At 42.0% G+C, this 25901-nt stretch overlaps 3 protein-coding genes across 4 annotated transcripts in view; 2 read left to right on the forward strand and 1 right to left on the reverse strand.

Annotated features, from left to right (window-relative positions):
* Positions 1–22: 22 nt before the first annotated feature.
* On the reverse strand, positions 23–14805 carry gsna (gelsolin a). 2 transcript variants are annotated; one of them, XM_058057846.1, is made up of 17 exons: positions 14545–14805; positions 7594–7791; positions 6633–6787; positions 6285–6446; positions 6015–6164; positions 5803–5892; positions 5497–5629; positions 5109–5413; positions 4444–4577; positions 4246–4336; positions 4022–4048; positions 2025–2195; positions 1760–1934; positions 1142–1263; positions 744–821; positions 601–661; positions 23–525 (listed from the first exon to the last, which is right to left on the reverse strand). In XM_058057846.1, the coding sequence occupies exons 2-17, from the start codon at positions 7784–7786 to the stop codon at positions 356–358; spliced, it is 2217 nt and encodes a 738-aa protein (XP_057913829.1). In that variant the 5' UTR covers positions 7787–7791; positions 14545–14805; the 3' UTR covers positions 23–355. The 2 variants fall into 2 exon arrangements, with proteins under 2 accessions (XP_057913829.1, XP_057913839.1); XM_058057856.1 differs by lacking the exon at positions 4022–4048 and having other exon boundaries at positions 14545–14792.
* A 1811-nt stretch (positions 14806–16616) lies between these two features.
* ppp2r2ab (protein phosphatase 2, regulatory subunit B, alpha b) lies at positions 16617–24552 on the forward strand. Its single transcript, XM_058048475.1, has 10 exons — positions 16617–16712; positions 17645–17713; positions 18990–19087; positions 20330–20495; positions 20990–21102; positions 21322–21499; positions 21688–21852; positions 21990–22159; positions 22524–22615; positions 22802–24552. The coding sequence occupies exons 1-10, from the start codon at positions 16658–16660 to the stop codon at positions 23079–23081; spliced, it is 1386 nt and encodes a 461-aa protein (XP_057904458.1). The 5' UTR covers positions 16617–16657; the 3' UTR covers positions 23082–24552.
* A 171-nt stretch (positions 24553–24723) lies between these two features.
* The window catches only part of bnip3lb (BCL2 interacting protein 3 like b), an 11171-nt gene continuing 9993 nt past the window's right edge, over positions 24724–25901 (forward strand). The window contains exon 1 of the mRNA XM_058048567.1: positions 24724–25159. Within this exon, the coding sequence (XP_057904550.1) occupies positions 25105–25159 (55 nt within the window). The 5' untranslated portion in view covers positions 24724–25104. The remainder of the gene's footprint in view (positions 25160–25901) is intronic.

Below are 25901 nucleotides of genomic sequence, written 5' to 3' on the forward strand. Positions count from 1 at the left end.
TAAGTCAAGAGAGACACACACATTTCATTTTAATTAGGTTTTATTGCTGTAATGGCAATGAATCCAATAATAAATACGCCATGCATGCATTGCAGATATAAACATGTACCAGAGTACCATTAAAATGACAACTAAAAAGGGGAACATTAAGGCATCTTTTTATTGCTGCATTGCTGGCTGTGTTTACTAGTGATGGGACTTGTCCGAATATAAAATCCTATTTAAAAAATAATACACTACACCATGTGATCAAAAAACTGGTAAAAGCTTGACTATTTGGCGTTAAAAGCGACATGAAGGCAGCACTGTGGGGCACCGCCTTAATTCAACAAAACTACGAAATCAACTCAAGAGCTCACAGGGCCAGCTCGGCCATGGCTCGCTCCAGGGGGTCGCTGGTCCAGTAATCGTGGTCCCAGCCCAGGAACCAGCCAGTGAAGGTAGGAGGCTCAAAGCTTTGCTTGATCTTCACGATGGGGGTCCTTCGGTCTCTGTTGGCTGGGTCTGTCTCGATGTAACGCACCGCTGGTAGACATGTGAGAATTTGTTAGCATTACAACTAAATGGGAACACCTGTTGCTAGCCAGTAGGTGGTCTTACCTGATGCCATGGCCTCTGTCTTCTCTTCCTCTTGGGCCTCGTTGCCGATCCAGACAAATACCTGCAAAAAAGGTAACTGTCTTATTCGAGGCACATATGAATGGTTTTAGAACAGCTCACATGTATTGTTCTGGTTTCTCTACCTGTTCCCAGGTGTCTAAGATCATGACATCATCAGTGGCGAGGTCGTCTTGGGTCATCTCACCGGGTACCTCTTCGATCTGGAAGAAAAGGTTCTTCATCACCACAACACTTTCTCTTTGGTTCTTTTGTTTAAGGAACTTTTTACTAGGCAACATTAATAAACTATTTTTCTTTATGGGGCAATAGTATGTACATAGTCACATGTCTTATAACCTTTTGGTGCTCAAAATTACATTTGCCCTGATTAGATGATGTAATCATGAAATACCGAGGCGTTCCCAGGGTAGTTGAGAGACATAGTCTGTGTCCTGGGTCCTCCCCGAGGCCTCCTACAGGTCGGACCTTCCCAGGAGTGGGGGGTGTCCGGGAGGTATACTAACGAACTTGACTAACTTACGATGAAGTTTCCAGTCTTGTTGGAGCAGGCGAAGAGTCTCGGTGGGTGAGCGTCCATCTTGTCCTTCAGTCTGGTGGACGTACGGTACTCTGTCTTTCCTCCCAGAGCGTCCCAGAACTCCCCTGTGCATACGACATATACAATTCATTATCATTGTACTGAACGTTTTGGTGTCCCTAATAATGTGGCCAACCGATTCAGGAGTGGTTTTCATTCATTCATTCATTCATTTTCTACCGCTTTTTCCTCACGAGGGTCGCGGGGGTGCTGGAGCCTATCCCAGCTGTCTTCGGGCGAGAGGCGGGGTACACCCTGGACTGGTCGCCAGCCAATCACAGGGCACATATAGACAAACAACCATTCACACTCACATTCATACCTATGGACAATTTGGAGTCGCCAATTAACATAGCATGTTTTTGGAATGTGGGGGGAAACCGGAGTCCCCGGAGAAAACCCACGCATGCACGGGGAGAACATGCAAACTCCACACAGAGATGGCCAAGGGTGGAATAGAACCCTGGTCTCCTCGCTGTGAGGTCTGCACGCTAACCACTAGACCGCCGTGCCGCCCAGGAGTGGTTTTACGTCAAAAAAATAAAAAAACAGTCCCATTACCGCTCTCCCCTCCCTCAGTCATCTCAGAGGGCGTCACTCCCAGGATGTCACAGAGCTTCTGAGAGCCAGTCTTCTCCGTGTCACTGGCACCCACTCCTACCCACAGGAAGGAAGCACCAGGGGTCACCAGAATAAAAGCATCATTAGAGTTGAGGTTGGCCGCCACTGCATCGACCTAAAACATCCAAAGATAACGTTGGTTAAAATGTATCCACTAGTCTAGTCTAGACTAGATAAAACACTGCACTGGTTTTTGATGTCTTACCTCCACAGCTCTGGTGTGTCCCGCCGAGTTGGAGCGCACCTGGAAGAGGCGAGTCTCTGCAGGAGCGGACTGACCACCGTCCCTGGATGTGCCACCCTTGTAGACCACCATGGGCTTGTCTCCGAACAGACTCATAAGATGGGCCGGCTCCTTACCCTGCACCACCCTCACCTGGTACATACACAGCACCAGTACACAACTCATTAGCGGGCTTGGTGCAACCACTGCATGTACAAGAAATGTCATGCTTTCATTTTGTGCAATGACGTCTCCTGTCTTGCAATGCCAAAATGTGGCCGCAAGAGGGAAGCATCGAGCTGATACTTGCTGGGCAACTGAATTATTTATTCACAAAACTCAGGGTGTGTCTCAATTTGCAAGTTTCTGACCCCAATTTTGTGTGCAAAATGTTTTGTTTTAAACAGTAGTAATGGATTTGGGACAGTACTCCAAATTTTGTGCACTCTTATTTAAGAGTACTGACTGAAGTACTACATTGAGACACAACCTCAAAGTGATACATTATCATGATGTGATCAGTGAGATGAGTAAACAGTGCAAAGTCAACATTCTCTGCTCAGCAGCCAATCACAGGCATCCACTGGAACTCCATTGAGGCATGCAAGTGAGTCCAAAATAACATTATGTAATATAGAATGCAAATGTATGTGCTATTTATGGACTTGAACTATAGGTAGCAGTGGCGTGTGTTTGAAAGCGGTCACATTGTTGAACCGCATGAGCAATTTTCTGAGCTTAACTGTTTATGAAAGACCTGTCAAAGGTTAAAAGTGATATATTGGAAAATGTTTTGGAGCTTCTCACACACACACACACAAATCTGTACATGCAGAGTCACAACATGAGTACACAGTGACGTGAGAATGCAGAACTCGCAGCAAATTCCCAAAGTTTTGTTGCATCTTTAAACTACAGATGCCCTATTGGCTGGTATTGCATTTAAAATTAGATATGGGTATCGTTTTTTTTATATATAGATATATGGATGTTTGTACTGCATAGTGTGCAGGTGTGCAGCTCTCCAAATTGTATCATTGCCAGCATTATTTCATTGGTCTCATTATACAATATCAAGCATCTTTAGTTTAAACCAGGGGTCTCAGACATGCGGCCCGCAGGACACTAGTTTGAGGCCCCCGCCTTGATATGAAAGTTCAATGTTAGTGCGGCCCGCGCAAGTTTGATATGGATGCTGTATGGTATCATGTACCTAGAAAAAATTATTAAATTTGATTAATGTTCATGTTTAAGGTTAAATAACTGGTAACAGTTATCCTCCCTATCCGTGTGGAAGTGGTAGGTTTTTGGCTATTTAAGTTTAAAGGAAATAACTTGAAGGCTACCGTTTAGGTCGCTAGCTCTCTAGTTTGCGAGTTAGCATGTCTCAAGACCCTGCAGTTGCGGAATATGTTGTAAATAAAAAGAGTGTAAATGTGACTATAGTCGTGTTTTGTCATGTTTACAGGGCTCTAATAATGCTTTGTTAATTTTAATCTGGAAAAATAATTTGTCTACCCACCAACTATATGTGGTTTCTTAAGTTTTTATTATTTGCCGTTTTATTATAATTATTATTATAATTATTTATTTATTACTGATTGATTGATTTTCTTCTTGATTTGTTTATTTATTTTTCATCTTATTTTGTGTAGAAAAATAAAAAGTAAGATGTTTGAGAACAGTCGAATGTTTTATTGAAGCTTTTCTTGTAGAAAATTGGAACCAAAGCGAAGTTTTTTAAAAATTTTTGTTTTTAATAAATGCGTTTGTTTTTTTTGTTTTTTTGAAAACCTGATGTGGCCCAGTCTCACCCAGACCCGAGCTCCAGTGGCCCCCAAGTAAATTGAGTTTGAGACCCCTGGTTTAAACCTTTTATCGTTCAAAAATAAGCCCGTATATTAAAGGTAGAGACAGATCTTTATGTCACTCCTTGGCTGTAGACAAAAAAGGATGGAGTTAATTATAGAGGAGAATACCTGAGTGGTTATAGGAGCACCAACAACCTGAGGAGAAAGCAGCGGTGTGAAAAATAGGAGGAATGATAAGGGATACGGTAGAGAGAAAGGATTCAAAGGTCAGGGAAGAAGACTAGAGTGGTTACATGGAAGGAGAAAGAAGCAGATACTCTGGCAACATGAATGATTGAATGGGTTTAAAGATCATGATGAAATAAAAGGCAGTTCATTAAAAGCTTTCTTACCTGCACAGGACCGCCTCCGAGCTCTTCATCCAGCTGGGCGCTGAGGATAGCACAGGCCCCAATTTCATCCTGGCTGGAGTCCATGCCCTGCCTGGGAGGGTAAAAGATTTATCACCACATGAGACCTTCCTCCTATAGCTACAGGGCTCTCCTCTTTCTTGATAATATTATTTTTACATAATATGTCATCATTCTCACCACATGTAGATGATGTGCCCCCGACGTCCTCCGTGATGGTAGTTATACAGGATGATGTAACTGTCTCCTCCGAAGAACTCTCCATATGTAGACGGGTCCACCGCCACCTTGTCTGACCCCTCAATACGCCAGATCTGTCAGGACGAAGACGCAAATGCATCACTAGGTACACAATCCTCTGACATCCAATAGAGAGCTGTGTTAAATGTAATGTTTTTAATGTTTTTACAGGTTTATTATTGTGGGTGTAGGCTGCAGTTGTGACATCATTTGTGATGTAATGACATATTTAATGCTGGACATTTGCAATTTGTCCCAAACAGATTTTTTTATACCCTTTAAAAAATTAATAGGGCAAGCTGCACGGTGATCTAGTGGTTAGTGTGCAGACCTCACAGCTAGGAGACCAGGGTTCAATTCCTCGTGCATGCGTGGGTTTTTCTCCGGTTTCCTCCCACATTCCAAAAACATGCTAGGTTAATTAGCGACTCCAAATTGTCCATAGGTATGAATGTGAGTGTGAATGGTTGTTTGTCTATATGTGCCCTGTGATTGGCTGGCCACCAGTCCAGGGTGTACCCCGCCTCTCGCTCGAAGACAGCTGGGATAGGCTCCAGCACCCCCCCGCGACCCTCGTGAGGAAAAGCAGTAGAAAATGAAAATACCTGTTTCTCTCCACTGCCATCATCCACCATGCCGTGCTGGGCCGCCATTGCTGAGGAATCGTGCAGGCAGGCGGCATCGAAGGGCACCTTCTCGATCTTGGCGATGCTGTTGGCGATGTAGGCTACGCCCAACCCGACTGTCTGGTCTTTGTCTCTCCAGTTCTTGAAGAACTGCTTGAAGAGCGGAGTCTCGCCCATCTCGGGCAGGATTTGCACTTGCGTGTGTTTTGGGTAGCCCATCTTCTTTATAAATTCATCAGCGGCCCTGATGGCTGCCTTTCGCTCATCCATGTTGGCGTCTTGACCTTTTAAAGTCCAGAGAGAACACGGATGAGGCTAAAATATGTACTTTTATTTGCTCATATGCTTTATGATGTTGTGTACGAACCTTTCCATACGTAGATCTTTCCATCAGAACCATGATCAAGAATGAAACAGTCTCCGGACTCCAGGGCACTTTGGAGGAACGGGTTCTCTTCAGCCACCATCGCAATGGTCATACCTCCGCCGGCGTTGGACACCTGCAACGGAAGGTACCATTCGTTCGACATATTCTTGTTGTTTGTACCCATAAGACGTCAATCCAGGCCAAACAATCCTAACCTAGTTAAGTACCAATTACTCACCTTCCTGGATTTGGTATTTCACTATAAATCTATCAAGTAGTTTTTGCATAATCAGTCTGGATGGCTACCTTATAGAGTTTGGCCCTCTTTCTGTTGGAAGCATCAGCCTTGATGTCATCAGAGGCTCCGACGGGCAGATCTGGTTTTTCTCCTAAAACCTGAGGGCAAAAATGAGTCAAAATATTTTTGGGCCACGTCATTAGGTACACATTAATGATGTCAAATTCTCCATCGTTGCACTGCAAAGGTGTAGGTGCAAGTAAGGTAACAGGTACCTTACCTCAATCATCTTCTCTCTCTCCATCCCCTCATCACAGACATAGACTCGAGCTCTCCCGCTGCGCTCGTTGTCACGGATACCTTTGGCGACCTGCGTGGCCTTCAGCTTCTCAAAGCGGTTACTCTGGGAGCCGCACCACTGATAAATCTCCTGTGTAGCAGGAACAAGAGAAAGAAAGGCGGTAAGCACAATCTTTTGTGATAAGCTTCAGCATCTTGTCAGTAAGAAAACAATATTGCTGGGATAAAAAGAGGCTCAGTGTTGACTCACATCTCCCAAATCCAGGATGAAGCAATCTCCCTGGTTGAAGCTGTCCCAGCTGACCGGCACCTCTGTTGCACGGACAACACGACGACCTTTGACCTGGAGAACTCGCTGCACAACCACCTCATTGGTGACAACATGCTTGAACCCTGATGCTACGCCTCCTTTCTGGAAAGTAAGATACATATATCAACCTAGCATAAACCTAGCATGTTAACTTAACCTAGCATGTTTTTGGAATGTGGGAGGAAACCGGAGTACCCGGAGAAAACCCACGCATGCACGGGGAGAACATGCAAACTCCACCGTGCAGCCAGCTAAATATGTATGGCAGAAAAATATACAACATCTCACCATATACTTGATCCCAGACTTGAAGTACCCGAGAAAGGTTTTGGACTCATGGCCCTGGACTTCCCTATACTGGATGGGTTTTCCTCCCAGGAAGTCATCCATCTGGACCGTAAAGATAGCCGCTGAGCCGCTCTCATCCTGGGTGCAAAAATCCCCTGCACAAGCAGAACCAAACACACGCTCCATGTTAAAGGAGCAGTGGTGGAAACTATCAGGTTTTTAAAAAAACATTTTTTGAGCAATTAACTTATTCCATACAAAGGCACATCATTTATGCTTTTTTGTAATCTAAAACGGCCAATCCCAACAATGATTTTTGGGGTTTTTTTTGTGTGACAGGCAAAAAAAATTGATGATGCAACTCCACTAATGGATTACACTTCAGAGCAATTTAATCCATAAAAACGGCCACAAGGTGGCAGAAGTGTATTTGATAAGAGCTCGACAGACATTATGTGAATGGTAGGGGAAAGTGTGGAGGAGTGTAGCATGCAGAAGGTTCATTTTAAGTAAGAGGTAATGGTAATAGTAATGGTTTTATTTCATTTGAACATGCATCAGATTACAATTGAGTGCCTCCCATAATCAGTTCACAGTTCCACATGTCCAAAAGGAGTAGGTAAGCTAGGTAAGTAGGTAAGGAGTAGTAAGCTTATTAAATCCTACCCCTCCATCTGGTACTTTTACAATAAGTAACTGTTACATTTGTTCACTTCCTGCTTTGAATAATACAGTTTAAGGGTTTTTGTTTGTTTGTTTGTTTGTTTTTTTAATTTTTTGTCCCGTACCAAAGTACGAGGTGATATGACCATACAATGACATTATGTGTACCATAGTAACTGTCCATATAGTGATATATTTAGCACATCATGACTGGTTCAAGACTCTTAAGAGGGAATCTAGCATAAAAGAATGTCCCTGTTAATTCTGGACGAGGAACCCATAGGCTCTATGTACATACCCAACCAAAAATGGAGGTCATACTGCAAGTTTCCTGAGCGTTGTTTGATGGTGTTGAGGATGATGTATGCATCTCCAGTGTAGAATCCTCCGTACAGGTTTTCAGGAACGGGCACCAGGTTGAAGTTCTCTACTCTCCACACCTGGAGGCCTGGCTTCTTTCCAGCCCGCTCAAACTCAGGGTGCTGAGCCATTTCACCTGGAAGTAGATTAGAACTTGAGGCCTGTGTGACCAACATGGCAGAGATAACAGTCGTCACCCTGCTATTCTCCCCCCTTTTTATGAGCCACTTGCTCTTGGCCAGCCACTCCCTTCAAGGTTGACCTGTTGTCATGGATACAAAGTATAGTTAGATATTAGTGAACGGTATAGTGACTCACTGAGGGTGTTTCCTGTTGTGGAAGGAAGTTCTGGATATTATGAGTCAGATGGAGAAGCTTCAACAGTAGGAGTACTGTATATGGAGTTGTAGAATGTAGTAGTAGTTGAAGTATTTTATCATATCTGTCAACATTTGGGTTTGAAAATAGGGGGCATTTTCTGTCATTTCTTTCTCCTGCTTTAAATTGTAAATAACATGTTTTGTTAATGGGGCTGCACGGTGGATAGCGGGCGACACAGCTAGGAGACACTGCTTGGGCATCTGTGGAGTTTGCATGTTCTCCCCGTGTGTGCGTTTTCTCTCTCTTCTTCCAAAAACATGCTAGGTTAATTGGCGACTCCAAATTGTCCATAGGTATGAATGTGAGTGTGAATGGTTGTTTGTTTATATGTGACCTGTGATTGGCTGGCCACCAATCCAGGGTGTACCCCGCCTCTCGCCTGAAGACAGCTAGGATAGGCTCCAGCATACCGGTGACCCTCGTGATTATAAGTGGTACAGAAAATTGATGGATGGATGTTTTGTTAACTTCAATAGAAAATGGTTTCCCAAAGCTGCAACTAGGAATCCAGCAGAGGGCACTGTCTCACATGTACTCAACATTTTCCAGCAGGAAGATGCTTTGACAGGATGTGATGTTGTGTATATATACTATAATACCATCTACTGTATGCATGTAATAGTTTCTTCATGTGTAAAATAGAATTTAGTAACCATAACAGGAATATTACAGACAGATATTACAGGGTTTAGAGCCACTATAATATATATTTTGGGGCTTTTTATGGGTATCTCCATTAGTCATGTTTATCTACTGTATTAAATAAACTTATTTCCACAAACACCCACTCCTACATGACCCTATCAGAGACCATATAAAGTCACATGGCGCCAGTGGAGTGAAGGGTTTCAAGTAGGTGGCCTCTCAGTGGCATGTGATGATTAATGATGGTTACGACTGCAACAAATTGTGTCAATTGTGCAAAGTTCAATGCTGCTCAAGAGGGGACATCTGAGGCAGAGTCCTCCAAAAATACACTACAGAAATATAAGTAACATAAATATCTGAAATCAAGTTCAACTTTTTGTAACCAGCCACTTTCTGCACAAAATCAATTTGACCAGTTCAGCTGGGAGATTATATTGCTTATGTTAAGCAATATATAGTACACATATTACTTGAAATAAGCAAACCGGTCTAATGTGGCTTCAGATATTTGTTTTTGTAGTGTAGAAATGCTTCAGATGAGTTTGAGACAAACAAGAAAAGCTATTTCCTTCATGGCTTGAGCTCCACCCTTCCACAACAAAAACAAAAAACAGGCTCTTTCATTTTTTACAATTGAATCAAAGGCACATTTCTCTTGTCATAAGTGATAATTCATACACTACGGTCCAGTACATTAAACCAAATTGTTTATAATTTGCACCTCAAGGCATGAATTTCTATGTAACAACCTCTGTCTATAACAACAATTATTTCCATAATGTATAAATAATAAAGTGGTCTCAGCAGATGGTCACAACTTGACTCTGTCACTAGTACAGTAAACACCGCTGAGTGTAAACAAGTCCTCTGAATTGAAGCAGTGTTGGCAAATTAGATTTAGAAAGAGCTCCTACGCCCTCTTCTACCCACTTTAAGCAACATGCTTCACTGAACTCATTTATTTAGCTAATGCTGTCATTAAAAGAGCTCGGTAACTCAGCACTTAATGTTCTGAACCTTTCATAAACTGAGGGTCCTAAAGGTGGTTCTTCACAGGCATGCATACTGGTCTGTGTGCACGAGTCACTATTTGCACTAGAGCAAGAATCTGACGTCCATCCATGCAGATAACCGTCTGACCACAAGCATGGCAGGCATCTCCTGCTGACTCCAAAGGCAGAAGGGCGGTAGTCATGCATCCAGCCTAAAAACATGTAGGGTTCCTTTTTTTCCACTATTCCGTCTCTCCCCTTACATAACAGCTGAGACTCACTGCACAGCATTTTGGAATCACGGAATGTTCAAACATGGAAAAGAAGTTAGCAGCAAGTTCTTTTCCACTCAATTGAAAGTTCCTCACATTGGCGACGAGATGTTTCCATTTCATTTGCCATCATTGTATACTGTTAACAACCCTTTGATGGCGTTTAAGTCAGGATTATTGGGAGTCTGAAGTCTCAATAATGAGATCATTACACTGCTTGGTTATCGCTGTTGATTTCATGGGAGCACATCATTTCACACGTTCAAGGACACCATCTTTATCCCTGATGATTGCAACAGTCGAGCAGCTTCTTCTTCTTCTTAATTTATTTCAGACATGCATACTATGTTACATTATTGTTTCTCACATATACACTTTAGAAATGATCCTACCTAAATCCTACCCCTTCTCCACGCCATAGCAGTTACCAATTCGATAAGTGATTTTTCCACACATATCATCACAGACTCTTACACAAGACAAAACAACAAAAGAAGAGTGGGAACATCGGACACCCCAGCAAAACCCCAGGACATTGCCGAAGCACACCACCAACCCCGCCAGCCAACCCACCTGGCCCCGACCCCCCTAGCCCCTGAGTGCACCCACCTAGTGCCCAACACCCCAGCAGTCCCCGCACTCCCCGCTGCCCTCCAATAAGAAGCCATTTTGGCTGGACCAACAAATATGTGTGATCCCTGGGCGGGCATACATTTGGATGGATTGTTTGGTCTGTTATTAAACAGACCTCTTCCTTAAACCAAGCATGCAACATTTTCTTTGATACACGCTTGGGAGGTTAAAGTTGAAACCAAAAAATAACAAATATGACGTTGCAATTACTGTCATTTCTACTATGTAAGCTGTTCCTTTTTTCTCACGCTTTGGACCTTGCGCCTTGTACAGTGATGCGGCTCGTCGATGGCTAGAAACTACATTTCCAATGATGATTAGAGTATAGATTCAGGAAGTAGTGACAAGGTTGATGGAATGTAGAATTACTGCAGTTTCTGTTTGGACTACTCGGACCACTAACCATCAACTATCACTAATGGGGTTTTGAAAGGTGATGAAAAGCTATTATTGCCATAAAGGGAGACTGACAAAGTGTGTGACAAAGGAATTATGAGTCTGTTCAATTATGATGCTGAAGAAGACGACTTTCGTGGTTTTAGTTCAGAGGAGGAGGATGGCCATGAATGACTTTTTTTGGTGGCGACTGTTAAACCAGCTATAAATTTTAAAAAACATCATTTATTTAATCAGAAGTTTCCAAAATCTTTCAGTGAGGAACACTGTGAATTTTGGTATTGATTTTTATTATTAATATTATTAGATTTGATACACAGCATTGCTGATGCCGTTACTTGAAATGTTATAAGATTGATGAGTGATTGCCAACAGAACAATACGAAACAACACAGCAACTTAAAACAAATATTTGCGAAAAATAAAAATATCAACCGGGCTGCACGGCGGTCGAGTGGTTAGCACGTAGAACTCACAGCTAGGAGATCCGAGTTCAATCGCCACCCTCGGCCATCTCTGTGTGGAGTTTGCATGTTCTCCCCGTGCATGCGTGGGTTTTCTCCGGGTACTCCGGTTTCCTCCCACATTCCAAAAACATGCTAGGTTAATTGGCGACTCCAAATTGTCCATAGGTATGAATGTGAGTGTGAATGGTTGTTTGTCTGTATGTGCCCTGTGATTGGCTGGCGACCAGTCCAGGGTGTACCCCGGTGGAAAATGAATGAAAAATATCAACCTCATCACACTATTAACAGTTATTTAACCTTTAACATGAACATTAATCAAACGTAATAATTTTTTCTGGGTACATGATACCATACAGCATCCATATCAAACTTGCACGGGCCGCACTAACATTAAACTTTCATATCAAGGCGGGGGCCTCAAACTAGTGTCCTGGGGGCCACATTTGGCCCACGGGCCACTTGTTTGAGACCCCTGCAAAAGATTCTTAAGAATCTGGTTTTCCAAAAAGCGACGAGTGACAAATCTAGTGACCATTTTTGAACGTAAACGCACATATTCTTCTCAAACCCGCATCTTAATCGGTCGTTTACACCAGTGTGGACTGGAGGCAAAAAGCACTAAGAGGCATAAAAAAACAAAAACAAATACAAAATCAGTCCTGTGTCTGTCTTTCCATTGTTCTTTCCGAACCATTTTGTTTTGATTGTTACTTTCTATGCCTGACGTCATACTGAGGGTTTGATGTTTACTGCCAAAATATCCTCTGGTTCTGCTTAGAGGATTGTTGGGGTGCCGGTTAGTTAGAGTGGATGTAAAGCCACTCATGCAGGAGGAGTTGCTGATTTATAGCCTGCTTTTTGTTTGGAATATAAATATATTGTCAGCGTATCCTTGGAGTGTGGAAGTTTGAGAGTTGTTCCTTATTCAACATCATGTTCTACAAGCTAGAAGCTAACCCAGCTAACTTCGGGCAATTGGTGCCTGGGGAACTTTAAGCTTTGAAGGAATCAAATACATTTTTAGAATGTGTCCAAAATTTCACTTTTTGAATGTGTTCACATCTCCAAATCATATGGTTACTTGGAATGCCCGGAAAAAAGTTGGCATGCCATCCCAGCAACAAGTCTCCGCCCACATTTCCCCTCTGTTTGTCTCAAAAGTCAATTATCTGATCCCCTCCCCCATCCAGCCCTCACCATGGCCCCTCCTTTTAGGCTTTCGAACTGGTGCAGCACAAACATGAGACGAAGCAGCCAGGGTATTGAAACTCTCGTGATATGTCAGCTGGTGTCCCAGTTGAATCAAACAAGAACATTACAGTTGTATTTGTGAAATGCACATTCAGCGTTGCCAACTGCAGCCTTGGGTATTGGTTTTTTTTTTACAAATACAATGAAGGCCAGATGACTCATGTTCTCCATCCCACACAGCCTCGTTCCAAAACATCTGACCACTGGACCTTACTTTGTGCACTGCACTTTGTGGGACATCTTCATGCTGGTACATTAACCATCCTGCACCCGTTTTTCCGCTAGTCCAGCTGTATACTGTACTATAATGTTAGCAATTTTAAACAAATGTGGCTTCCCCATACACCCAAGGAAACACTTACCCATTGCTAACAATAGCCACGTTTACATGAGGAGTTTTTCCTATTTCTGAAAACAATGGTATACATGGAAAGGAATATTCCAATCTCTTGTTTACACGCGGCGCTATAATCAAACAGAATAGTCAATAGGGCATGCACAGTAAAGCGTAAACATCAACATCACGTGATACCGGCTTCCGTGAGTTTTTATTTCCTTGTTGGAATAACTCCGTATTGCGAGTTTTTCGTTCGTCCAGTCTTGAAATTTAGTTTGAATCAAAAACAAACTTTGCTTAGTCCAGTGCCGATTGCTTGCCTCCATTTTTAAAACTGAAGAACGTCTCGATCTGCATGTTACGTCATATCTGAGCAAACCCTGAAAGAACGCACTCGGGTTAAATTTAAACAGGAAAAGATACATTTCAATCTTACTAATATTTTATAATTAAACCCAGGACAAAACTGGATTTGTGAATAAAGTATAGAAGGGTTTAGATTCTGTTCCACAGATGGCGCTAATGCACAACGAAAGCTGCTTGCCAACCGCCAATAAACAACAGAAGAAAAACACAACAAAGAAGAACTATCCGTTTGAGCGGGTACAAGATACCTCAATCCGATTATATGTTCATTCGGATTGGCACTATTCTTTCGGAATGAGGCGTATACAAAAGTTCAATTCTTTCAGTTTGAGCAAATAAACCGAATGCAATTGGAACATTTGGGTCCATGTATACATGGCTTATGTAAACACAGAAGCAGAGCTTGGGGGTGGGCAGAGAGCGTATCTGGCCTACAGAACACGCCCATATAAGGGAGTTTTGGTAACCCTGAGTTTTGGGGACATTTGGCTAAAGACTATATCAAATCCATCCAAACTAAATGAGAGTCCAAGTGAAGGGATAATCCTTATCCTGACATGTCTGAAAATGTGGCCGTGGGAACAAAGCATGCATGCAGTTTTCTGAGGTTTCGGTGTCTCTGCGGGGTGGGGGGGTTGGATTAGCGTGGATGGGATAGGGATTTGACGTAACACATTGTGAGTGGATGGTAACTGTCTATCTATATCTACTCCTCACTCATGCAATGACAAATAAACACGACCGTGGGTGATGATACACAGTCATACATGTTGCCACTAACTTCCTCTGTCTCACTCATTATTTGCTTGGACGTTTCTATGGCAACTGCAGATGTCTCTTTCTTTCCAACTTTTGAATTTTTATGAAATTGTATGTTTTTATCATGTCAACGTGTATTGTGGTTCATGTTAAAAAACACACAGCATAGTCATTGTGCATGCAGGGTTTATCTCCTTATATGGCAGCGGCTGTACTACAGTACGAAAGGCTGCTACTACAACATTGCTACTAGTTGATAAAGTGTAGGCCACCACGCAGGGATGAAGATACGCTCATTCTGCACGGACGTGCGTGGAAATAACGGTTCATTCCAATAATAAAACTACAACAACAGTGATTTGTCTAGCAAAGTAAAATAGGGCGTACCTGACAGAGCCCGAAGCTTGTGATATGAAACAAATGGGAAACGTGGGCGAGACGCTGTGGGCTCTTCAAGCTGCAACCGAGGAAGGAAGGCGTCGAGTCGGCGTGGCAGCTGAGCGCTGAGCCGCTGTTTTAAAGAGCCTGTCCCGGGACACTCCCCGTTATGACACACCCATGTCTGCTAGTCCCTGCCCGGCCGGCCTGCTGCATCGCCCGCAATGGGTGGAGGTCATGTATTTTAAGTGAACCGCATTTTGATGCCTGGGAGTCATAACCTCTCCTTATTGATACAGTGTTTGTTGGAAAATTGACTCAATAGATGCCTAAAAGTCGTATTGTTTTATGCTGTCACGTCACAAATCTTTTTTTGTGTCAATTATGTTTCCGGTATTCAAATAGAGCGTTCCGGTTGCATTATACTGCCACCCATTGGCTGGGGTGTGGAACTACAGCAACATTACAACTACAGTACACAGATTAAACATTTGTAATGAACAGAGGGCATCGATGAACAATAAATATCCCCTTAATTTATAGCTATATAGTAGTTCAGATGGTTATATAACAGCATACAATATTTCCTCTTACACGGAGAAGAGAATGCACAAAAAATAAATATGCCAATTTACATAGGGTTTTACATTAGGGTTTTGAGTGACACTTTTAAATTAAATTATGTCACATTTGGAAAAGTTGTGTAATCATAATTATTTGTTAAATAATTTACTGGTTCAATTCAGACATGCTTAACAATGTGTGATGCTTAACATAAGGACCGTCACATGCATATCCCTTGAAAAGGAGTAGGAAGAAGCAGATTAATTCCAGCTTTTAACCCAATACGAAGTAAGGATTTAAATGGATCTACATGAGAAGAGCTTGTCTTCAGTGTTGTTGTGTAAACTGAACACACAAATGTAGCTTGAGGGCAAGGTGGATTGGATACACCTCTGATACACCTCAGAACACAAGAGGTCTTATGATTATTTTATTCCATAGCTGTTTTTGAACCCATGTTGTTCCAAAAAAGTAACCTGTTGTCAGCCCTCCCAGGAAACTCCCATACATTGTATGTGTCTCCCTTTTTAATAGTTTCTTGTATTTAAATTTTTAGGATACAGATTGTGAATAGTCAAGGGCGAAGATGAGAAGAATGCAGATTCACCCTACGCAAAGCTTGATATTTGTGGAGTATTTTATACAACTGGAAGGTACTTATTTTTAAAGGCCCTGAAATGAGCAGGGTACGGCTCCTTTAAGGTATTCAGTGGAGTTGGGCGATACTACAAATGTTGGTACCGATCCGATACCAAGTAGATACATTTTACTTGACATTTTTAATTTTTGCATAAGTATCACATTAATATACAAGACAAACATTTTTTAAATGAGAACACTTAATGAACAATTCAACAATACAAAAAATACAGATTTGTATAAACAGTAGATAAATAAAAAAGGTTGATTTCGTCATGCTAGTATCGATCAAATACTGACAGTACCCTTTGAATCGACACTGTATCATCCGCGTTCCCGCGCCTGTCGGAGCATCTGCCTTGCGCTGTGCGCGCGCATGGTAAGAAAGCATTTAGGAGGCTGTGGCGGGTGGAGGACAAGTGTCTTGTGGGATGCCAAGTAGCCGCCGGCTGGACAACTATAGAAGACGGAAGAACACGGCGAGGAGCGGAGGAGGAGATTGTTTATACAATCAGTGTCACGGTTCATTTAACGACCGACATTGAGGTTTGAGTTGCCGGTGTCAGCGGGGATTCATCACAAGTGAAAGTTCACTTCCCACGAACCAACGCGTGGGAGTGGGAGGAAGGACCGCGTTTGAGCGAGGCAAGCCCCACTCTGTCTCGTCATGGCAGGTAATTGACTTCAGTCACTACACACATAAACACTGCTAATGTGCCCGGGGTGCTTGCACCATTGTGCTTACGTCCTGTTGACAGTATAGGTAACGGTAGTAGGCTAACAAAACTTAGCCCGTGCTAATGCTAACGTTAGCTGGTCAGCAAACTCCGGTGTCATCACGCATCTTCGTTTACTAAAGCTAACTAGCTAGCTAGCTAGCTAGCCAGCTGCTGCTAGCAAATGAACGAGGCTGTGTAGCATGATTACCCGCCTAGGATCCGTCTTGCAAGCTAACTCGATAATGTATATTCAAGGTAACATACGCATGACACTTGTGAACTAATTATTTGTGTTTATGTGGCAAATCGACTGAAAAAGCCATATTCGATGTAAAAGTTCCACATGCCGTATATGTCTTGCCTGGTTGGTAAGACAGGCTAACGTTAGCTCAAACTTTGACATTGCCCACATGCTATCAACGTTGCAGAGCTAGCTATTAAATCCAGTGGGCATTCTTAGCAGTTTACCATTTGAATGACTGAACAATAAACCGGAATATACCATCGTTTATGACTTATGCAGCCACAAATTTGCACTATGCACTCTTCAGCTGTTAACATCAGTTGTTCAGTGCAAATTTGGTATTACTATCAGTGATTTGCGCTGTGACCGTTTTGACTAAATGTGACGAAAATGACGATTTGTTTGTCATAAATATACCATGAATGCTGCAATGTATCTGTTCATTTTGGGCGGGGAAATGAGACTGCTCCATGAACAGATGCATTGCTTCACCCCGAGTTGAAGAGGATGATTACTGATCAAATCCGAATACCTTACAGATCCTATCTATGTAGCCCAGTCTATTGCAAAGATCTATGTTGTCCTTTTCTGGTTATAAATCACCCCTGCAGCTTTTTGAGTCACGATTCCTTTTAGAATATGTGAATGTGGCAAGTGATGACTCATAAATGACAGACTTGTTGTTTTATAATTCATTCATTTTATCACCTGGAAAACATACCAGAAAGGAAGATGTTTCAGCAGTAGGTGCTTTGCTTTGATGTGTAATTATGCACTTAGTGGTGCGGTAATGGGAGTTTATAGGACAGGCATCAGCCAGGACAGCTAAGTTAAGTCGCTAAGACAATTTAAATACAAAAGGTATCCATACATGTATAGCATTATCGCTTTATAGTCTTCTTTATTGCCGCTGTCATTTCAGTGTTTATTTCTACATCTGCAGGAGGTGGAGGTGACATGCAGTGGTGTTTCTCTCAAGTGAAAGGAGCCATTGACGACGATGTGGCTGAAGGTACGAGCATTCGTATAACGCTTTCTGTGTCGAAGTTTCAATCGGTTAGTGATCACATCATTTAGCCATGCACTTGTCTTTGGGTCCCGACTAGTCAAAGAAACTAACAATAGTTGTGCTTTGGCTGTGCTTTGACTGTAGGAGAGCGAAATAATGTCACAAACAAGACGGAGTCGCCACTGAGTGCTTTGAGCAGTACACGCTTTTGATTAAGAGCGATAAGTGCTTTCATTTCAGTTTTTGTCTTTTTTTTCCCCCATTGATGCACTTCTAAATCACTCTAAACCAGTTCAGTTAAATCCCAGGAGACATCTCCATTTTAGTCCCCAAAAGTCTCCCTACTAAATTTGTCGGTCAGCATGTAGAACAGTCTGATTAATCGCTGATTAACTCCTGATCCCTCCTGCTACATCTTCTTATTCTCTGGCAGACCAGGTGCGTATGAGGTGTGTTCAAAACACAAACAGTTCCATTATAACGTGTTTATGAGTGATGGCGAGCGTCAAAATCTGTATATGGCGGTCCAAATGTATTTGTGGTGGGCTGCTGCCAATACATGTAGCAATGTCAATTGGGTCCTTTTGATATTCATACCATAATCTTTGCACCATGACAGAATATTTACTTTCACCATGGTACCATGATACCACCCTTTGTTAGACACCTTTACCACTTCAGTATCACATTAGTAGTACATCAATTAACTTGCATTACTTATTTGTGAAAATATTGAAAAACATTCATTTGTCTCGCTTTAAATGCTGGGTCCTCTTTGCTGTTGAGGAAAAATGGTATTTGTCTTGTTTTGGTACATTTTATGCCAATGTATTTATGTTTGGCAGGGGTGTGAGGGTATACACTGAAACATAGCACATTATACATTCTTCTGTCCTCCACTCTGCCTCCTGCCCAACACCTCAGGCAATCACGCGTTCACAAAGATGTCTCCCTACAATCCTCTGTAGGCCAGCCTTTCTGGTTCAATGGTCAGGAAAGGGTTAAGTAACAATGTGCGTGAAAACTAGGTTACTCTTATTCAGTCCGCTTTCTATGTTATGTTTGTAGCTCATAATGTCCACACATGAAGCGCTCGCATTTCTCTTTTTAGCCACAGTATCATGTACAACGTTGCCATATCCACTTGCACATGCTGAGGTTAACTGTTTTCAATTGAAAGAATTGTTCCCACCACAACACAGCCATGACCAAATGTTCAATTACTGCAGGATAGCAGGAAATGATTCACGGTATGTTCTTTTGTGCTTTTTATTTTCAGCCGACATCATCTCCACGGTTGAATTTAACCACACAGGCGAGCTGCTGGCTACGGGTGACAAGGGTGGGCGTGTGGTCATATTCCAACAGGAAATAGAGGTGCGACTTTGGGATTTTTATTTATTTTTTTTTTACAATGTTTTGCAGCAATTTTGGTGACATTCTTTGCCACTCATTGTAAGGGTGTCACGAGACACCCAACTCTCAAGGCAATGCACGAGATTGGGTCAAACAAGATTAGAGGGTGTACCCCACCTCTCGCCCGACGTCAGCTGGGATAGGTTCCAGCATACCCCTGTGACCCTAATGAGGATGATTGAATTACTGTATATATTATAATAATATAGTCTTTGGGGCTGCACGGCGGTCGAGTGGTTAGCGCGCAGACCTCACAGCTAGGAGACCCGGGTTCAATCCCAGCCTCTCCCCGTGCATGCGTGGGTTTTGTCCGGGTACTCCGGTTTCCTGCCACATTCCAAAAACATGCAAGGTTAATTTGCGACTACAAATTGTCCATAGGTATGAATGTGAGTGTGAATGGTTGTTTGTCTATATGTGCCCTGTGATTGGCTGGCGACCAGTCCACCCCGCCTCTCCATCGAAGACAGCTGGGATAGGCTCTAGCACCCCCGACCCTTGTGAGGATGAGCGGTAGAAAATTAATGAATGAATATCGTCTTTAATATGTCATTTTTCAAAAGTTGTGGTATTGCCATTTGTGAATGTATTTTCTCACAGGCAATTTGTACTGTAATGTTTGCAGCATTTCTGGAAATGCTGGTTTGTATTTACTCTGCCGACCAAACGTGTCAGTGAGTCTTGAGTGTCGGGATGTGGTGTAGTCCCCCCCTTTGGGTCAGGTGGATATGTTTGAAGTGGGCAAGTTTGTTGCTCCCACTTTCATATAAATTCAGCATATTTGTTCATATACATACTGATGACGTCATACGTCATGACGCTCTGCTCCTCTGCTGTATGTGTGTGTTGGTAGTCGCCCTGCCAGGGACACAGGGATTGACAAGAGGTCTCTCTTTGTTTGCCATTGTTACATGAAGCATCTCAGTGTTATACCAATGAATGCAATGCAGAGTGAACCCTCTTTCTGCATGTTTGGAGATGAGACAAGGAAAACAGACACAATTATCAAGTTTATTTTCATTTATTGTGTGATTAACTTATTTGGTAATTGTGAGTTATTTTTTTTCTGAACAAGAAATTGCTTTCATGTTTTAATCTCGTGACACGCCTACTGATTACTAATTACCTACATTAAATTCTCCCTTGGCCACACTTGTTCCCGTCTTATCTAAATGTCTTTGTGGTTTGTGGTTGTTTTGACAGAATAAGAGCCTGCCTCAGTTCCGCAGCGAGTACAACGTTTATAGCACTTTCCAGAGTCACGAGCCTGAGTTTGACTACTTGAAGAGTTTGGAGATAGAAGAGAAGATCAATAAGATCCGTTGGCTCCCTCAAAAGAATGCTGCTCAATTCCTGTTGTCCACCAATGGTAAGCTTCAGGAGCAACGTGGAAAAGCATTGCTTCAATAGTCATGTATGATGCAGTTTGAGGTGTACTCAATTAAGGTTTGTTTTTGTTTGGATAAGTTTTTCCATTGAGCATCACTAAAAAGTCGCCATAATGTGGGCAAGTTGCAAAGAAGGAAACAAATGTGTTTGACAGTGACATGCTACTACATCTTTAAAAATATATAATTTATTGCCATGGGACTGTCAGCTTATTGTCACAACTCCATACGGTTAATTGCATCCTAAGTCTACTTCTTAACACTAAGTAACTATGGTCTTCACATTGAGCAGTAGGTCCTGCTACAAAACAGCTTCTATAAAAATAACACGCACATGTGCCATGGCAAATTATTTAAATTAGATGATGTTTTGTAATGAATCTGAATATAGTCTTCCTCAATTACAGCATGAAACAAATGGCAAATTTGCAAACAAATTCTTTTGAATATGTTCATCATATATTGTCTTTTACAGATAAAACTATAAAACTGTGGAAAATCAGTGAACGAGACAGGAGACCAGAGGGCTATAATCTGAAAGAGGAAGACGGACGCTACAAGGATCCTAATTCTATCACCTCACTACGGGTCAGTTCATGAATCGTACACTCCGTGAGAGCACAACGACAACGTAATGCAACCGCACAACAGTTACATACACTGATGATGAAACCCAATTGAATCGCTGTTTAAAATGTATTATTGATGGCGGCAAATATGGCAAATCAACATGGCTGCATGGCTACATGCAGCATATAGGAGCTGCAGTGCTACGGAAATATAATATAACTCTTGTTCATATCTCAGGTGCCAGTTCTGATACCGATGGACCTCATGGTGGAAGCCAGCCCACGCAGGGTGTTTGCAAATGCTCACACGTACCACATCAACTCAATTTCAGTCAACAGTGACAACGAGACGTACTTATCTGCAGACGACCTCCGCATTAACCTCTGGCACCTTGAGATCACAGACCGCAGCTTCAGTATCCTTTTCTGCAAAAATTGTTGCATTACTTGTCGGGTTGTGTTGTATCTTTTTTTTTTTTTTAAGTGAGATTTGAGATTGTTTTACAATTGTTTGGTATTTTGAGTCATTTGATGTGTATGGTGTACACAATTACTGGACAAGTGCACCTGTGGAAAGTATTCCCCTTTAATTCAGCGCTATCAGATATTGTTGACATTAAACCAGCCAACATGGAGGAGCTCACAGAGGTGATCACAGCAGCAGAGTTCCATCCTCATCAGTGTAACACCTTTGTCTACAGCAGTAGCAAAGGAACCATCCGTCTGTGTGACATGAGGGTCTCTGCGCTGTGTGACAAGCACTCCAAACGTGAGTAACTCCACCCAAATAGCTCTCTGTAAGCATGTTTTACAACTTCATCCAATTAGGTCGTTGTTGTCTGATTTCATTGAAAGTGTCATGAGGAATTGTTCTTCATTCTGTTTCCATCCCTTTCTCTTGACCAGTGTTTGAAGAGCCAGAAGATCCAAGTAATCGCTCTTTCTTCTCTGAGATTATATCTTCTATCTCAGATGTTAAATTTAGCCACAATGGACGCTACATGATGACCAGGGACTATTTGTCCGTAAAGATTTGGGACTTGAACATGGAGAACAGACCAGTGGAGACCTATCAGGTGAGATTTTTTAGCTTTGCTACAGTGTACATTGTCTGTAAACAACTAGTATCCGATGACTTGGTTAGTATTGTTTTTTTATAGTCCATTATCATTTTTGATTTGTGAATGGTTAGGGGATGATTATCAACAGCAATTAGAAAATGCTGCAGACGCTCCCCAATGACAACAGTCATTGTAGTTTAAAATCATGGCCACTGGGGGGCACCTCAAACTTGGCTGTTGTGTTACTTTCAGACACTACAGTAGTTTGGTTCAATGTGTCAAACCTGCACATGTTCTGAACTATATTTAATTAGGAATCAAACATACTATGGATGAGTAATACTTTATTAGTTTAAACAGCTCTTCCTTTTCCATCCAGGTTCACGAGCACCTGAGGAGCAAGCTGTGCTCGCTGTACGAGAATGATTGCATCTTTGACAAGTTTGAATGTTGCTGGAACGGCAATGACAGGTGATAAAATGACACGCCTCTTTTTATTTGATTAAAAAAAAAACTGATGAAGCCATAATGACGTTTTAATTATTTTCACTGATGCTAGTTTTGATGATTCTGCTTGTATTGAAATATTTTCCGACATGCATAGGTCATAGTTACATCATATTTAATGGTCTCACCTTCTTCTCTACATTCTGCCAGCGTGGTGATGACTGGCTCATACAACAATTTCTTCCGGATGTTCGACCGGGGCCAGAGGCGCGACGTCACTTTGGAGGCTTCCCGTGAAAACATCAAGCCCATGCAGGTCCTTAAACCCCGCAAAGTGTGCGTAGGTGGCAAGCGCAAGAAAGATGAGATCAGCGTAGACAGTTTGGACTTCAACAAGAAGATCCTTCACACCGCCTGGCATCCCCAGGACAACATCATCGCGGTGGCGACGACCAACAACCTCTACATATTCCAGGATAAAGTCAATTAACAACTTTAGGGTGAGCTTGTGTGAGAGATCTGGTGTGGGTGACGTTGTGATGCACCACCTGCCGCCTCGCGGCCTCAGCCAGGGTGAGTCATGGTAACGCTGACAACCAGCATCCCCTGTTTGTCACTACTGGGTGACCGGCCTTTGTTCCTCATGGAGACAGAGGAAGCCTCGCTCTTGTCCATCATCAACCTGTCTGTGACAGTGATACCTGCCTTGTTGTGTCAGTGACGTGCCAATTTGTTTTTCTTTTGTGTTTTTTTTTTTGTTTATTATTTTGGGCCAGCCCACACATCGCATCTGGGGCAATGTGGGTATACCTAATTAATATCCTAAATTACAATACAGATTTATTTTTTATAAACTTCCCCAATGGCTCTATGGAAACTTATTAGTATGCCCCCCATTGTCCTGTGCCATAGTAGTGTTTATTTTTTTTTTCTAAGAAAAAAAAACAAAGCCAGTCTCGTCTTTTTTTGTTATTGTTTGTGTCTACTTGCCCTTTTATGAAGTAATCTGTCATGCAGTAATAGTATTATTTGGATCTCCTTGCATATCGTCATTAAACACATGCATACTCGCTCATCGCAAAGGTATGCTCACAGATGCCCCCCCCCCCCCCCCCCCACACACACACACACACACACACTTGCTGTTCTTTGTGGTACAGAGGCAGCTCTCTTCAAGTCTGATTAGTGTCTGTAATTCCGGTTTGGTTTTGGATGGCCAATAATTCCAAAATTGGTTTTTGTTTTAATTTGCTCTGTGTTTCGTGTTCACCAACTTTCCAGTCAGTCTTTTCAAATATCACAATGGTTTATATTAAAAAGTAATCATATCTCCAGATGTTTTCCGTCCTAATTTTAAGTGCTCAACTTGGACCTTAACATCCTTTTCTTTTTGGATGATCTTAATTTAGTACAGTACTGTTGTCTTCCCATAGTGTCTGACCACTCTGGAGCACTGATACTGGTCTGGCTTCAATTAAAATACTTGCATCTATGTGTTCGGCAAAGGTTTAAAACAGACATAAACCAAATGTTTAATTTGAGGCATTAGGTTGCATCAATCGATTATTCAGATGCAAAAACTGCTACTGTTGTGTGCCGGTGCAATTGCCTGCAAGATAGTTGAATCATATTGTCTCCACACTTAACTTGGACCAGTCAGTCTATATCTGAAGCCTCTATCAATGTGCAAACTACAGTACAATTTTAATCTATGACAGTGACTATAATAAAGGAACTACTTTTTTTGTTGCATTGTGATTGGTTGGTTTTTATGAGGCACCTCTTGAGTAGGTGTGTTGACTCTGCTCATGATTGCACATTACAAGGCTGGAACTCCTCAAGTACTCATCGACTACCTACAGCATGATCATCAGCAGTTGTTATGTAACAGTGCAAATGAACCTTTACTGCAGGAGTGTCCAAACATTTCAATCCAATGTAGGTCTTAGTCATCAATATCAACATTAAATTGAGACGTGTTGCCCTCTTTTAACCGTTTTGTTTTTGTTTAATTTCATTTCTCACATTAAAGGACAGCAAATGGGATCTGAGCTGCACCTGTGCTAAATATTCGCACTTTGAACACCCTTGTGTTTTTGAAACGATTCCTTTCTGGGTGTACGTGAGGACAAGCACGTCGACTGATATGGGCATCGGACAGGAGCACATAGACACGTTATTGTAATTTAATTTAATCAAGGAAACCGTTATTCAGACAGTTTTTGTTTATTTATTTTTACAGCGGTATTTAAAAAAGATATTTATATAACCCCTCCCAACCCTATGTTTCGTTGCGCTACGTCATCAACCAGTTCCAGGAGGATCTGGGGTGCCTCACAGCTGCTACCTCCTCAACAGCTATCGAGTAAAAACAAAGCGCCCCCGTGTTATAAAAGCGGCAGTCAGCTAGGCTATATACTTGTGGCGGCCGTTTGTCTGAATGTATGAAGAGAAAGTAGCACACTTTTTGCACTGACGAGCTTTTTGTATGCAACCCACCTTAGTTACCAACCATGTCCGACGCTAGTGACACTGCTACACACAACAACCAAGACTCCGGGCTCAACGGTAAGTAGTCAGCTCCATTTTCAGATGTTTGACTAGTGTGTTCCATGAGTGCAGCGAGACCGCACACTTACGCGATGTGAAGTGTGTTTCACATTATTAAGACTAGTTTAGTGTTATTTTTTTCGCCGCGAAGCTACATTTTTAAAGGGGTGGAGTCGACGGCGCCATGTTCCGTTTGTGTATTGACAGCGTGCTGTGGCCAATGGTGATTTAGATCCTCTTGACTGACATGCTTGTGGACAAATCAGCGAGTGATGCTGTGGTCTGGAGGTGGGTTTAAGTTATGTCAACAAGACGCCAGAAATTGTTTAAAAAAATGGGGGGCATTAGATTTGACAATATTTCGATGAAGATTTACATTAGCCATTCCTTAAAAGACTGTTTATATACTAATATTAATTCTGCTTTTACTTTACGATTGGTCTTTATGTACGTAAGCTACGTAAGCTAATGGAACGGTTTTCTAGAGGAGGGCGATACTACATTTTTTTGTATCGATCCAATACATTTTATTTCGACCTTATTCAAGATAATTGAATGATTTTTATGAATTTCATTGCTCATTTGTTGCTCAATCATAGGACAAAGAAGCTAGGTAAACAAAAAATATCAACACTTAATTTGTGAACAGTTCTGGCTATTAAGACAATAAACAATATCCTCAATATAATACATTTATTCCCTTTTATTACATTCAGTTATTTAGCAAGAGTAAAATAACGTTGAAACTGCAAAAGCAAAA

The sequence above is a fragment of the Doryrhamphus excisus genome, chromosome 2 (genome assembly GCF_030265055.1).
Source record: "Doryrhamphus excisus isolate RoL2022-K1 chromosome 2, RoL_Dexc_1.0, whole genome shotgun sequence".
NCBI lineage: Eukaryota > Metazoa > Chordata > Actinopteri > Syngnathiformes > Syngnathidae > Doryrhamphus > Doryrhamphus excisus.

What these genes read in the sequence shown, in the direction of transcription:
- gsna (XM_058057846.1), bottom strand. Translation starts at nt 7,786, where the DNA reads ATGGCTCAGCACCCTGAGTTTGAGCGGGCTGGAAAGAAGCCAGGCCTC. An exon ending in GTGCTCCTATAACCACTCAG is followed by an intron (nt 2,196 to 4,021) that starts GTATTCTCCTCT and finishes TGTATGTACCAG; the next exon opens with GTGAGGGTGGTGCAGGGTAA. An exon ending in GACTGAGGGAGGGGAGAGCG is followed by an intron (nt 1,264 to 1,759) that starts GTAATGGGACTG and finishes TCGTATGCACAG; the next exon opens with GGGAGTTCTGGGACGCTCTG.
- ppp2r2ab (XM_058048475.1), top strand. Translation starts at nt 16,658, where the DNA reads ATGATTACCCGCCTAGGATCCGTCTTGCAAGCTAACTCGATAATGTAT. An exon ending in TGACGACGATGTGGCTGAAG is followed by an intron (nt 17,714 to 18,989) that starts GTACGAGCATTC and finishes TTTTATTTTCAG; the next exon opens with CCGACATCATCTCCACGGTT. An exon ending in GTGTGACAAGCACTCCAAAC is followed by an intron (nt 21,853 to 21,989) that starts GTGAGTAACTCC and finishes TCTCTTGACCAG; the next exon opens with TGTTTGAAGAGCCAGAAGAT.